Here is a 15302-nt window from a genome sequence, read left to right on the forward strand (position 1 = left end):
TTAGGTAGAAAGACAGGCTCGAACCCGAAGCATCGAGGCTAAGGCGGGAAAAAAATACTCGACACGTTACCCCTACGCCAAAGAGACATACATTTGAGAACGGATAAAATTAAGCCTTTAAAAACACTTGCAGGTGGTTTTAAACTAACGTCAACGTTTTCTAGGTCAGACATGACGTCTTGTCGTAGTAGCAGGAGCAGACAAAATGAAGGAACGATTTTTTTCGGCACCCCTCCCTGTACACAACTGATGATTTTAGGGTGAAGGAATTAATGTTTTTTCCATTTTTTTTTCGATATTTCTCGGGCAACTTTAAAATGATACCTATGTGGCGAAAATCCATGACCAGTGTCGAAAGTTTTTGCGAGACATACAAACACATATACATACACACATTTTCGCTTTTATATATATAGATTAGCAGGGGGTACCCGGCGTTGCCCGGGTGTTTGGAGGTGTGTGTGTGTGTGTTAGAGGGAGGGGGGTTAGATCAAAACAACCCTGTTTAAAAAAAACGTTGGCCGGGTGTTTCAAGGTGTAAAAGAAAACAAGTTTTAGTAGAAAGGTAGGCTTGAATCCCGAACCTTTGACACGGAGGTGGAAAGGAAATGGAAAAAAAAAAAAAAAAAAATCCTGCGACCTAACCATCTCGACCACGGGAATAGATGAATTGATGAGTGGGTTAAGTTGACATAAAGTGAAATTAACAGGTGCAAGAACGTTAAGTCGCGTGATGTTTGACCTAGTTTTGTGCTGGAAGCCAGTTTCTTTTTTCCCCGCTACACGGCGATCAAAAAATCTCAAAAATAGCTTTTAAAAGTTGGGTAAATTAAAGATAACTGCGACCAGAGTTCCTTAGTCGTAGATATTATCTAGACAGCATATAAAAAGTTTTAAGGAGCGAGCCAACCGAGAATCACAGCGAAAAAAAGCCTTTTGTAGACATACACAAAAAGCGAACATGCATACATACATACATACATACATACACACATTTTCGTTTTTATATATATAGAGATGGGAATTTAGTACAGAATCTGTAATTGTATGGGAATTGGGGGAAAAATATTGGATTCGTCCCATCACTAACTTAAAAAAAATTTTTTTGCTATACTATGCATAGTTTATTTACTTGCTGCAAGATAAATATAGTTTTATCACTTGCAAACAGTTTTAAGTATAGAAAAAAAAATAAAACTACTGAATATAGGGAATCTGAAAATCTCACCTGAAGTTATATTACAAATGAAGTTTAATATCAGGAATCAATTTTGACCCAACACCGTTTATTGTGAACCGGGTGTCCTTCTGGGATGTCTTTCTCTACTTATCTTGTTATTGTTTTAGCCACTTTTTTTTGGGGGGGGGGGGCACTGGACTTTAACAGTGGTGTTTTACATAAAATGTAGTTGCTCAACCTTTGCTTTATTACTCATACAGGGAGTATCCATTGTCTCTTGAAGCTAAAGGAGTCTCTGCAAAAACTACTTGAGTAGTTATTAGTAGAGCTGACATATTTGTAAGTCGATAGGTCTCTGAAGAAATGTTGAAGGCGAAACTTCGGAATACCAATGCAAACCAACTTTTCTTTAAAAAAAGTTTTAATGTGTTTTTATCCTCATATTTTTTTCTTATTGATTTCAAAGAAATGGTTAAACAGGTGTTCAATTCCGGTTTTCATTTTTTTTTTTTTTTATATTCCTTTTTAAGAATTCGATTGAAAATCCTTTCCTTATTTTCATCTCCTTTACTTTTCTTCTGAGAGATGTTTGCTATTCCTCATAGAAGAACCTTGGTAAATTTGTAGATAAACACTCCCACTTTCCTTACCCCCTCCAAAAAAAAAAAGTTATTTTTCTTTAGGTGACTACATGTGAGCCACCACATAAAAATTTTTTTTTATCTAAATTTACTAGAAAATGATCCCTCACTTTTGGTCCAGCCTAATTTTTAGGGCAGTTGACTACATTTTCTTTTTTTTTTTTTCTTTTTTTTTTTATCAGTAACTTTCAGTTCAATTAGCAAGGGTGTTCCCCCCCCCCCTATCGCTCCACCTCCACACCCTAAAAAAGATAAATGCACAGCATTTATCTTCAATAGCGAAAGAAACTGCCATAAAACACTAGGATAGTCCGGAAATTGGATTCTTTTACATTAAATTCATATACAAACTAACCCCCACACGCATCCACCCACCCTTCCACACTCTAAATTTAAAAATAATTTTTCTGGGTGTTCACATAATTAGCTTTAAAAAAAAAAAAGTATGAGTGTTAATCTACAATAATACTGCTCTAAGTCGTTCCCAGAAATCCAATTATTCGAGGAAACTATTGTTTCCCGAATTTGCAGAACGTGGTTTTACCATCTTATCAGAAAGGTGTCCATGTCATTTCTGTTGTGCAATGGTATTTTTTTTTTTTTTTTTTTTTTTATTGGATTTTATTTTTTTTTTTTTAATTTTTATTTATTTTTTTTTTTGTGTGCGTGTGTTCTCATGCAGTTTTGGTGGCATTGTGACCTTAAGGCCGTGCCACGTAAGCAGCTTGGTGACAATAAAAATGTTACTAAACATAAAAAACCTCTGAAGACACCATGGCTTTTCAAAAATGGTTGGAGCAACAATGGAACTATTCAGGAACCATTTTGATCTTGAAGATCACAAGAAGCTGACTCAACTATGGAAAATGGCTTTTTTTTGCTTTTTTTTTTTCCTCTGAATATTTTTCTTGTTCTTTTGAACTTTTTGTTCCACAAGATGGACATGTTGCATGCAACCGTGCCAAGGAAGAGGAACAGTGTTGGTGGTCACTTTTGTTTTGTCCGCAACTGTATCTCTCGTTATTATTGTTGCTGCTTTGAACTCTGCTTAAAAAAAAATGTATCCGGCCCGCACGGTTCTGTTGCTCTCCAAAATTAACCCTACTTACTGTGGCCTGTTTGTATTTCAGAAGCAGAGACACGGATACAGACAGACTCAAGGATATGCAGATTCAGCCCAAGTATGAGCTTTGGTAGATCACTCTCACCCTCTCTCTTTCTTTCCCTCTCTCTATCTTGTAACCCTGTAAGAGTGTTAGTAGCCCCGCCCTTCCCATTCTCTCGTTGGCTCTAATGTTGTGTGCTTGCTTGCAAAGTAAATTTAAAAAATAATTTAAAAAAAAAAAAAACGGAATCTCCCTCTCCTCCCATTCATGTCACCTTTTTTTTATGGCTTTGTTTGTGTTTTTTTTTTTTTTTAATTCCTAATTCTGAATCATCATATTGCAAAATACTCTTATTTAAAATATATACATTTTCTCATTAAAAAAAGTCACATGACTGATTTTCATCTGTCACTTTCAATTATTACATCTTGTCAGATCTGTTACATCTGGATATATTTCTAATTTTTTTTCTGACTTCATCTGTTTCTCATTAATTTAAAATTAACCTGCGACTTTTTGACTATTTGCAATATGAGGCATGATTAATATTTTTACATACATAATTTTGTTTTTTTAATTTGTCTTATATTTGTTGTTTTTAATCTTGTTGTATTTGTTGGTTATATTAAATTTTAACGTCTCAGTTTCTGTTGTGTGTGTTTGTGTGTCTTCTATCTTTGGTATTTTAAAGGATTTTGTATGGAAGACTTTTTTTGCCAATTCTGAATTTCAGTCTTGGAAAAAAAATAAAAAATTTTTTCTTTTACTTGCTTCAAGTTAATTTCTAATTGCCATGGAAAGTTATTGCATTTTTGTTATTCACTCATTGTTGGGTACTTATCCCGTTTACGACCGAATCTGACAACTTTGCATCTGCATTTCCCAGTCGGAAGATGCCGAAGCAAAGACTGCCAGATGATTAATTCTAAATGCAGCATTCTCCTTTTCCTGATGTTAAGAATGGCTTTCCAAGACTCTACCGACAAATTCATCTTTAGTTACCCTTACCAACTAAATATTTTCGTTTACTAGCCAAAAAGAAAAATTACTAGCTACACCCATATGATTTTTGGAATATGACATCTTCGTTCTGTGACGAGTACGTACATAAAGATTTTTATTTTTTTTTATTTTAATAACTGTAATTATAAATATGCACTGAATATTATTTAAAATCTTGAAGGTATTTTTTCAGATGTTTTTTTTTAAACGGCCTTCATTAAAAATGAGTCTATTATTCTATTAAACTTTTATCGTTTAAATAATTTAACTTTGATTGTTTTAAAAAAAATAAAGGATTAAAGATATTTTTCACTCGGTAATGAGCTTTGGAAGATTGTCCATTTTTAAAAAAAAAAAAAAAAAAAAAAAAAATGCAATCGCCAAAAGTTTTATTTCTAGTTGCGATTTGAAAAAATCGCTCACAAATGCAACTATTTCATTCGCAACGTAAAGCCCTGCTTTCTTTTTAGAAAACCATTCTTAGCATGGGGGAAAGGGAGGATTTCACGTTGCAATAGCATGTTGAAAGTAGGATTCGTTTTCTAAAAGCGTTCGTTTATAACTTGTCTCCCGACAACTGATTGGATAATTACTTCAGCATCCCTCCGGTTGCTAATGTAACCTAAAAGATGTCGACGTAAAGTTGCCGGAGATTGGGTCGGAAACTGAATACGTACCTATTGTTTAAATTGCAGAACACTTTTTTTTTTTTCTTGTCTTTTACAATCTCTAAAATTTTATTTCTAATCATATAAAAACAATCTAAATTCCAAATTTTTTTTTTTTTTTTTTTTTTTTTTTTTTTGTCTTGTTCACCCCTAACTTGGACGTAAGGAGCTATTGTTTGGAACCAGACCTAGAAAAGATCAACAAGATGTTCGTTTACATTATTCTAAACTTCTGCGTATCATTACAGTCAGGGAAGTAGGAACGGAATTTCAAAATCTAGCTGTTCGAAGAAAGAAACCTTTCTGGCAATTAGGGACCTCAACAGTGAAGAGGTGTGATTTTGTTGCTAAGCGGGTTTGTCGAAGATATGCATGTCGAGAGGGCACATTTGTGTTTTAGAAGTCTTGAATTCCAACTATCATAAACTCGCCCATTACCAAGTTTGCAAGAAATATTTCCAGGTCTTTTTCCAAATATTTCCGGGGTTTTTTTTTCTTTTTAAATTTGTACAACGGCCCCTCCCAAATTAGTCAGTGTTATTTAATCGGCTACATTAAATTTTATAGTTTTTTTTTTTTTACTTATATATATTATATACTATAGTTTTTATACCTTCCTATAATCGAATTCCCCATAAAAATATCAAATCTTGTCAAACCTTGCTGAACATTAATAATCTGCTTAGTCACTTTTGAGTTTTTTTGGTTTTTTAGTTGTAATATTTATACACTTAATATTGGATGAAGATTTTGAAGAAAAGAAAAAAAAAATTTAATTATATACAATTAAAATTCTGAGTAGGACTATTTTTAAAATGAAAATTTTGGTAGTTTTAGTCTTCCATAGTTGAACAAGTTCAAGTGGAATATTTTTATTTCTAAACTTAACTTTTTTTTTTTTTTTTTTTTTTTTTTTTTTTTTTAAATGTGACAGGATCGTTTTAATGTGGGAGGGAAAACCAGCTCCTCAAAAGGAAGCACTCTAAGTAGGCAAAAATAAAAATTACCTCAGTATAGAAGGGTTTCCCATATATTGACTAAACACAAATTAACTAAAGTGTAACATTAGAGCAGATACTACACTATGATTTTGGTCCAAACGCCAGATTTACTTTTTCTTGCCTTGAAATTCCCGTTTGTAGCTTAAAATTTTATAAATATTTCTAAAATTTATATACAAGTTTTTTGTTTTTCATTTTTAACTAGCCTCGGTGCCCGGCGTTGCCTGGGTGTTTGGAGGTGCGTGTTGAGCAAAACAGAAGAAAAAAGTTGTAAGCAAGCTTGAACCCATAATGCGCCAGAGGAAAAAGAGGTGGAAAAAAAAAACAAAAAAACTTATCGATGTAACGTCACGAGCGGTCAAAATAAGGCCGTTTATGTGATGACGTTTACGCGAGCTTTGAATGACTTGCAGAAAATGTCAACAAAAAAAAAAAAAACCCTCTCTGTAGAAAAGTGCCCAGTTGAGGGTGAAGGAATTAATGCTGTGGCCAATTTTTCGAAGGGTTGACCATTATAAATAACTTTTAAATTCTTTTAAAATATTTGTCTACATATTTTTTGTATCTTATAGTTCCTTGTACACCATTCTATAGATGTACAGACACACACAGACCCGGCATTGCTCGGATCATCTTGGGGTGGGAGGGGAAACCTTGCTCAAACGAACATGAGGGGGCAGTAGTGGGAATCTTTATTGATAAAAACGTATGAACACGAATTAGTTCCCCCATTATAAATGACCTCCATGGGGCCCTACTTCCGTTAGTGGGAGTGAGAGATGTAACCTGTACCCCCCTCCTTTTTCCATGGTGGGTTATCATGGCAAGTTTGGTAGTTGTACGTCAAACGGTGTAAGCATACTTAGGGTTCCCAGTTATAAGTGACACCACTTGCTTGGGCTCCACCCCTGCACCACCCATCAAAACTTCCCCTTCCCCGTGGTGGGTTATCCTGCTAAATTTGGGAGCTCTTCATAAAACGGTGTGAGCGTGCATAAGATTCTTCCTTATAAGTACCCTCCCCCCCAGGAGGTACTTTGTTATACCCATTTCTGATCCTTTATACCTCATCTATCATCGTATGTAGGCAGTTTAGTATAATAGTAAACCATATAGAAGCCTATTCGTGTACAAACACACGTTGAGATTTATTATATAGACTTATTTTTACACTCCCTGGATTTGCCGTCTTCTCATTTCTCTTTAGTAGCATCCACTTCTGTTCTCTACATCTGTCATTCATAACAATACAAAGAAATTTAAACTGTACATTTTTTAGCTACCCTCTATGTAGTTGAGATTGGTGCAAACTCCTTGCAGAGTCTGAAATTTGATCAGCTCGAACTTGATTTTTTTTTTTTTTTTTTTTAAGAAATGCGTAATAAAAATACTACCCGCGATACTAATTTAATTTTTTTGTTTTTAAACTTAGTTATCTATCTTGTTTTCACTTTGAGTTATTGCATTTTAACCACCATACAGCATAATTAAGTCAAATCAGAATATATATATATATATATATATATACACACACACACACGCGCACGCACATTCAGCCGGAATGTTTTACTGTGCAAGAGAGGGTCATTCCCACCCGAAAGCTTTATTGCTTGAGGGAAATCCCATGTTTGTTATTGCATAAAACTAGGGAGAATAATTATTGTGACCTACCAATAACACTATTTTTTAAAATTTTAATACCCTCGTTTCATCAAAAAAAAAAAAAAATTAACAAATCGTTGCTAATTTTATAGAAAATTTACAAAATTTGCATACTATAGGAAAAAAGAACAAAATTGCTTGACTACAAATTACTGTAAATTCAAAATCGTGCAAGATGTTAAAATTTGTTACATAATTTTTTTTTTTTTGTTTTTTTTTTTTTTAAGTGTGGACAATTTGTTTAAAATTAATAAAATAACAAATTTATTTTTCTTTTCCGTACACTATTTATGAAAGCTAATGATAAAATTTCAAAAATCAAATCAGCTAACAATTCCTATCATAAACAGACAAGCAATCCAACTGTCATTATTTTGCTGTGAAGAAAATACCTGGTGTGATAGAATACAAACTGAGTATAGCAGCACATGCTTGGCAAACTAAAGACCTGTGCGAGACAAATCAAAAAAAACAATGAGTCACAAATTTCTGAATTTTATTGTTTTTTGTTTTTTGACACGTTCTGAATATTTATAGATATTTATATATTTTCTGATTGTTTGAAGGTTTTCAGTTTTCTTTCATTTTCTGTATCTGTGATTGTTTCATGAAGCTAAGTGGCCTTAATAGTACCAGAAACGATCGTACCCAAAATAATGTTGAAGAAATTCTGCTGCCTCCTATTTTGGGCCAATCAACCCTGCAACAGGTGAAGGGAGGACAATATAAATGGATGCATAAGAAATGCCCTTGCTTTTTCTGATGTTGATAACCTCGATTGCAGTCTATACAAGTTTTGTTATGCAGTAAGCTGATATACCTATTTTAGTAATGGACTTAACCCAGAGACTATGAATCCAGTTACGTTTAAATGTTGTGGGCAGCGATTTGCACCATTCATTTGTCTACTTGTTCTGATTCCTGATACACAACAGTTGAGATTCCAATCTTGACAGCAGTTCAGCATAAACTGGGGCATTTGGGTTTTTTTTTTTTTTTTCATCTGACGAGCTAAAGCATTTGTTTTAAGAGGTCCACTCTCTCTGGCCTTGCTTCCCATCTTTTCAGTAGTGTAAGTTTATTGCTTAAGAAATGCAGATGGCGCTACCCCAGTAATTTTTAAAAGGCCAGAGGGCCCCTCCTTTTAGAGGTGCTAGCTTGACTCTCCTCACCTTGTGTTACATCTTCCTGCAGTGGGAAGGAAGTAAATACCAGCGATTCATGGCGGTTATGGTCCCAGAATCATTACGTGTACTTCTGTAACATACTTTTCTTAATACATTTTTCCCTATTGTCGGCCTGCAAGGTCACACGACAAAAATTTAAATATGTTAAGCTGTCGGTTGTGCCATCTTCTTCTGTAGTGTAAGAGTCCTGGTCAGTGGGTGATGTAGACTGTAAATCTTTATTACTGTTAATATCTCATCCTCAGTTTGTTGGTGGCAGTTTTTTTCAAAACTCTGCTGTTCACGTGCGGTGCTAAATCTCTTCCCTTCATTCAATAAACTCTTCTTGCTAGACATCTTTTTTAGTTGGTCTCTTTTCATCAGAAAGTCATCAATCCAGTTCCAGTATGAAACTGGAATAAGTGGTGTGGCCGCCAACTTTATAACCAGGCTCAGAACTGATGTTCTATCCATATATTTATGGTGTTTTTCAGTTATTGGAAGTGGACTACCCTGTTTGATCGGCCTTCATTCAAGATAACTTAAAAATAACTAACTCAACCGACCCAGAATGAATGCTGTCATAAATTAAACTTTTGAGCTTAGAGGCTTCGAAGCCAAATGGTCAAAACCATGTCAAACCTAATTATTAAAACTAGCGCTTTTGGATCACACACAACAAACATGTACTAATGTAAAAATAAATTTTGTTAAAACGATTGGCTTAGGATTTAATTTTAAAAAAAGAAAAAAAAAAAACAATTTGATCTATTCAGAAATTTGTGAAGAAAATCCACGATTCTGCAATTATAGCGAATGTAGGCATGGCTGTCATTAAAATATAACTTTTTTTTTTTTTCTTTTTCTTTTTAGAAAAACAACTTCTCATTTGATGTTGGGTGTTTTCAAATTTGTTAGTTTGCTTTCTCTGAATCGGCTACAATTACAAACAGTAAAAAAAAAATATCCTTTCTCATTTTATTTAAACAAGAAAAAAACAAAAACAAATTAGTTTTTATTAAAAAAAGAAAAATGTTTGTGTCGAATAGTATTTTCATTTTATATTTAACTTGAAACAAAAGTGAAATTTATTGAATTTCTTCTGCTACTCGATTCCTTTCTCCATGGCTGCACTAACATAAAAACAGTAAAGACATTAAATTGGGTACTCTTGCATTTATATGGTTCCCAGTAAAAGAAAATAACTTTTATTATGAGAAGGGTTAGGGTTTTCACATTACAGTTTGGTACCGTCACCAGGAAACCCTCCTTCTCAATGGGGTTATATCGTCTGAAGACTCAAGGCAGTTTAAGGATACTTCCAACATGGTTTCCTCCTGTTGAATAGGGATTTGACTAAAATAGTATCTAAGCTTGCTAGATTCATAGTGATGTCTACAAGTGCTTTTTGCACCCAAATAAAACTAATATTTCCCCCCCCCCCAATTTATTAACTGTCGTCTGCTGAGATTTTCATTGGCTAAAGATGCACAGCCCGTTTGTAATGTCGTACAGTCACTCAGTTTTTCATTAGTTGAGCATTTTCACCATATTCCAGTAGTTAACATAAGGTGCCAGGATATGCTGCAGCAACATTCATGAAAAAACATTATTTATTAATTAGTAAGGTCATTAAATTAGAAATAACAACCAACATTAATTTCATAAGGCCTATGTAAATAAAAAGAAAAAAGTTATACAAATTTTTGAGATGAGGATTGGCTACTCATATTATTTGGATTCTTTGAACTATTGTTCTCGTCTTGTCATTTTCACGTCTCTGTCGATGTAACCGCCGATCTTCTTCAGGTGTATCTTGTCAAACACAGGAATGTTTCTGTCGAACTCTGGAATTTGGACAGAATTTTGAATGGAACCATTTTTTGCTTCACAGGGGTAGCATGCTCTTGTTCCGTCAACCATGACTGGATAGAGGTTCTAAGTAATTCAGTTTTATTTTTTGGTCGGCCATACTGAGGATTGAACCATCAACCTTCAAGAGGATATTACTTTTACAATTGATTTTTCCAAGTACTCTAAACATTGCACCACAGTCCTTGCGGACGTTCCGTCCAAATTCCAGAGTTCGATAAAAACATTTTCAGGTTTGACAAGATAGACTTGAAGAAGGTCGGAGGTTAAGTTGACAAAAATTTTGTGAAAATGACACTCTAAAAGAGAACAGTAGTCTGAAGAATCCAAATAATACGAATTATGCAAATTAGGCTTTCCAATGATTCTTTAAATTGTCATATATATATATATATATATATATATATAATGTTTTATTGATTTAAATAACAATAACCTATTTTGATGGTAATATAGAGGTAATAAAAATAAATGAACTTTCGCATTTATTCATTTCGATATATAACTAGACTTTTGCCTATTAAAAAACTGGCAAAAGTTATGGCCCGTTGACCTAGGAGTGCTTTATGCAAAGATTATGATTGAATATTGTTAAATTTCTGCTCATTGCATTAAATACTAATCCCTATTAATCTCCAACTGTACATTGAACGGATACCATAATACTTAGTTCGTTACACCTAGACAAATTTTTGCCAACTCGATTCAGTAATTTCTGAGAAAACCTTTGGAGTAAATCTGGTATTGTGATGACTAATCCCTATTAATCACTATCATCATAATAAAGGTCCATACAAAATTTCATTCAGATCAGCCCAGTAGTTTTCCAGAAAAAGTGGATTCGGCATACAAAGAGAAATATTGGATACATATATATTTAGTTTAGAGCTCATAATTTAATTCTACAACAATTCTAAATTGCGATGTTTTCAAACAACAAAGACAAAATAAAATAAAAGACCTTTATAAAAAGCAAAATTGTATTTTATCCATTTAAAAAAATGTTTTATTTCTATTAAAGCTGGGACATTTCTAAAAACAAGGTCTTAGTTTTATCAACGAATGATTTTTCAGAAATTTTTTTTTTTTTTTTTTTTTTTTACAAGATACACTATACATCAAGGTCCAATTTCAAACTTGAGTCACAGACCAACCGACTGAGCCTCTTTATAAAGATTCTTGGATGCAAGAAAGAAAAGAAAAAGAAAAATCTACATTGGAGCTAGAAAGCAGGCCAGCAGAGCAGTATCACAACGGGTATTTCTAGGAAAGAAACTTTGTTCATAGAATTTGCGTTTAGATTTAGACACTGGAAAATTGTTAATAATGGTTGTAGCTTAGACGAGTCTGTCAAAAAAAAAAAAAAAAAATCCAGTGCACTGTGCATGATAAATGGAAAATCTTAAGATGGTCATTAAATCTGAACTCTGGTCAATGAAAATTCCAATTCAAACTCGAGTGTTTCATCACAGACGGGATGTTTATAAAAATGAAGCCATTTCAAACTTGAGCGTGACAGGCCAACCGACCGAACCTTTTCTAAAGATTCTTGAAAAAAAAAAAAAATCTACATAAAATTTTAGTCTGTACAAAACCTTCCAAATGTCAGATGATCTGGAATGTTTTTTTTTGGAAAACGGATCAGTTACTCCCAAATTTCAAGTTTTACTCTTGAAGCGGTTTCAGAAAATGCAAACGGTGTTTGTATTAATGTTATAAGTTAAAAAAAAGAAAAAAGTTATTTAATGCTAGTTTTCTTTTAAGTTTTACTTTGTTAATCAATTGCATCGCAAGTTCTATTGACCATTAGGCATAGCAGATGTTTAGGCTATCTATTAGAACTTAAATAAAAATTATCGAATTAAATCCACCTCACTTTTCTTTTTATTTATCTTTGTGTGGAAATCACTCCAGACAAGGCATGAAGCCACTTGATGTAAGGAGCTTAGAAAAATACTACTTTAAGGTCTAAAACTTATAAAAACGAATAGATTCTGACCTAGAAAGTAGCAATTCTTCACTCTTTGTGTAATGTTGTTACATTTTAACACTCAGTTGCAAAGGAACAAAAAAGAAAAATTAGATTCTGATTTTTGCGGTTGGAATGAAAGGCATTTATTCATGGTACTTTCCAACAACACATTGCATCTTGTTTTACAAGTCTCTTAGTTTGCCATGTAGTTGACAAAACTATGCAGTGTCAAACACCAGCTTTTTCTTCTCATGCGTCGATGTCTGTCTGTTTGTCCCATCCCCACGCAGGTTTCAAACCTCTGACATCAGCCAGTCTTCTCCTCTCATAATCCTGCCACATTTTTTCTTTTCACTATGTCTGCAGCTCGGCAAACGGTCATCTGAACATTTTTGTTGAAAGTTCAGATGGCATCTCGTTTTAAAAGTTCTTCTCACACTGACTCGAGCTTTCAAATCCTCTGACCTCCCGGAGTTTTTAAAAAATTTTTAGTTATTCATTTATTTATTTATTTTTTTTTTTTACCTGGGAGTCGTCACGTATCAAAAATTCACATTCATTTAAAAATGACTCGCCATAAAAACATTTGTATGATTTGACCTTTTGGTTGAAATGAAATTTTGTTGGAATAATTTGGGAAAATTTATGTAGGAGAGCCCCTGGAGTAAATGTGGTATTATGGAGATTGTTGATTTTAGCTAAGAGTAGGATAGACATTTTTAAGTTATGTTGATAAAGGATGACCAAAGATCTCACTTTTCTCCCTACACTTTCAAATGGTTTTAGGCTTAATTTGTTTCAAATGTAATTTTAAAAAAATATTTTCTACAAATAAATAATTCAAAGTGTAGTATCAGTTCTTAGCATACAGTGACATAGTTTACTATCAACTAAAATATTACATATATACAGGAGTCGTTCCAATAATAAAGCCTCCTATTTTTTAACTTAAAAAGTTGAAGAGCTATGAAGACGGGAGTGGTACCATTAAAACTTGCAACCTTTTGTGATGCAAAATTTATTTTTCTACATGGTCACCAACATTCTAGATAGACTTTTGCCAGTAATTCAGTGATACATATCTGCATCTGACACACTTCCATGACAAGGGTTGCTTTCTTAGAATCTCACACCGTCAATATCTGCAACAGATGAAACTGCATGAGTTCAGTTATCATAACAATGCAATTTACATTCCCTTCTGATCCATTCAGGTAGAATAAAAACTTAGGAGACATTACTTTTGGAACGCCCTTCATATAAGAAAATATTCAAAATTACAAATGCATATTACAGAATATTACTTCATTAGAAACTGTTTAGAAAAATATGCAAATTAGGCCTTAATGTGTTTTAGGGAATTCGACATATATCATTAAAGTCTTCAAATATAATTGAAATTTATATATCTATAAAAGTGTGTGTGAGGACGTTTCTCATCCTATATACTCAATGAATTTTTAATCTACAAACTTGAAATTTGATATATAGGGTATTCAGACATGTGGGAAACTTAATCTTTTTTCATCTGGAAAAAAGAGCTGCTAAGGGGTCAAAATGGGTACATGGGGGGGGTCATCGGATTTATATCTATTTGTCAACTGTTTCATAGATGCACATGCGTGAATCGTTCACATGACAGGTTCCTTTGTTAAGAATAAGTAGGTTTGGAAACATTTTTTAAAGAACGTGTCAAGCTGGCCGAATGATTATCATACTTAACTCAGTTTTTTCTTTTTTTTTTTTTTTTTTTTTCTTTTTAACTAAAAAGTGAACTGTTTATAAAAAAAAAAAAAAAGATACTCGCATGTACATGTCTATATGAATTAAAATATATCTATGCATATTTTACGACCGGGCAACGCCAGGCGGCCTGCTAGTGAGTGAATAAAACTTATTTTGATGTTGATATAGTTAGGATAGATGGGAGAAAAAAAAAACTTTTGCATTTATTCATTTAAAGAATAAAAATTGCTTCCTCCTGAGGAAGCAATTTTTTATAGGTCGGAGTCTCAGATTTTTAAACTGTCTGAGTCAGATTTTTTTTTTTTTTAATTTCTGCTGACCTCACGTCTGAGGTAGGGAGTCGGCAATATTAGTAAGAGTTGAGTCGCTTCCACCCATCTCACACACACACACACATATGCGTGTGTGTATTTAATCTAAAAAAGTAGATAAAGCTTGTTATATATGTTGTTCCTATTTACTTGCCTCCCCACGAGGGCAGAGTTAGACACAAGGTTGGTTTTTAATGTGGGGGAAAATACAGCTCCCAAAAAAGGGTCACTCTGGAAAGGAGCAAAAATAAAAATTGTCTCAGTCGTGAAGGATTTCTTCTCCACTGACCGAGGACAGAAAAGGTGAAGTATAGCATTAGAACAGATACTACACTGATCTTGGCTCGAACGCCAATTGTTATATAAGCTGTTGATAAAAACGATTAATGCCAACTGTATTAACCGAAAAGGTCCTATTCGTGAGTTGTAAAATACTTGAAGTTTTGAAATATTGGTTTTTCTAATGTGCGGATGAAGCTGAAGCTTGTGCAATCAATTTGATGAACAATTATATCCTTATTTAATTGGAATTCATTATTGAGATGAGTATTTATTTATTTATTGCGGACATCTTTTTTTAGTTGTTTCACGTTTCGGGCAACTATTCCTCTGGTGTCTGTCAGGTGGTAACCGCGACGGGATAGGAACTTACAATCTCCTAACTGCATTCTCTGCAATTACTGCCTTCCATAGTTCGGGACGCATGGTGCAGTGGATACTGACGTTGAATCTCTACTGTTCTAGGTGAGCATTGTCTGAAGATAGCAATTTCAATCCTACCCAAAGCCAGCCAGAGACAACAACTATGGAAGGCAGTAATTGCTGAGGATGCAGTTAGGAGATGCGGAGTTCCTATCCCGTCGCGGTTACCATCTGATGAAGGCCAGAGGAATAGTTGGCCGAAACGTCAGGAAACAACTAAAAAAGATGAGGGTAAGTCCGCAATAAATAAACTATATTCCAACACTTGATAAT

General features: G+C 33.7%; 1 protein-coding gene across 4 annotated transcripts in view; it reads left to right on the plus strand.

Annotated features, from left to right (window-relative positions):
• The window catches only part of LOC145297740 (transcriptional coactivator YAP1-like), a 170314-nt gene that overhangs the window by 57052 nt on the left and 97960 nt on the right, over nucleotides 1–15302 (plus strand). For 2 of the 4 annotated variants that reach the window (XM_080143960.1, XM_080143961.1), the window contains exon 2: nucleotides 2952–3002. The exons of the other annotated variants lie outside the window; for them this stretch is intronic. In XM_080143960.1, coding sequence (XP_080000086.1) covers nucleotides 2952–3002 — 51 coding nt within the window. The remainder of the gene's footprint in view (nucleotides 1–2951; nucleotides 3003–15302) is intronic. 4 annotated transcript variants of the gene reach the window in all.

This window comes from Euprymna scolopes, chromosome 18, assembly GCF_053919585.1.
Source record: "Euprymna scolopes isolate OS-2025 chromosome 18, ASM5391958v1, whole genome shotgun sequence".
Taxonomy (NCBI): domain Eukaryota; kingdom Metazoa; phylum Mollusca; class Cephalopoda; order Sepiida; family Sepiolidae; genus Euprymna; species Euprymna scolopes.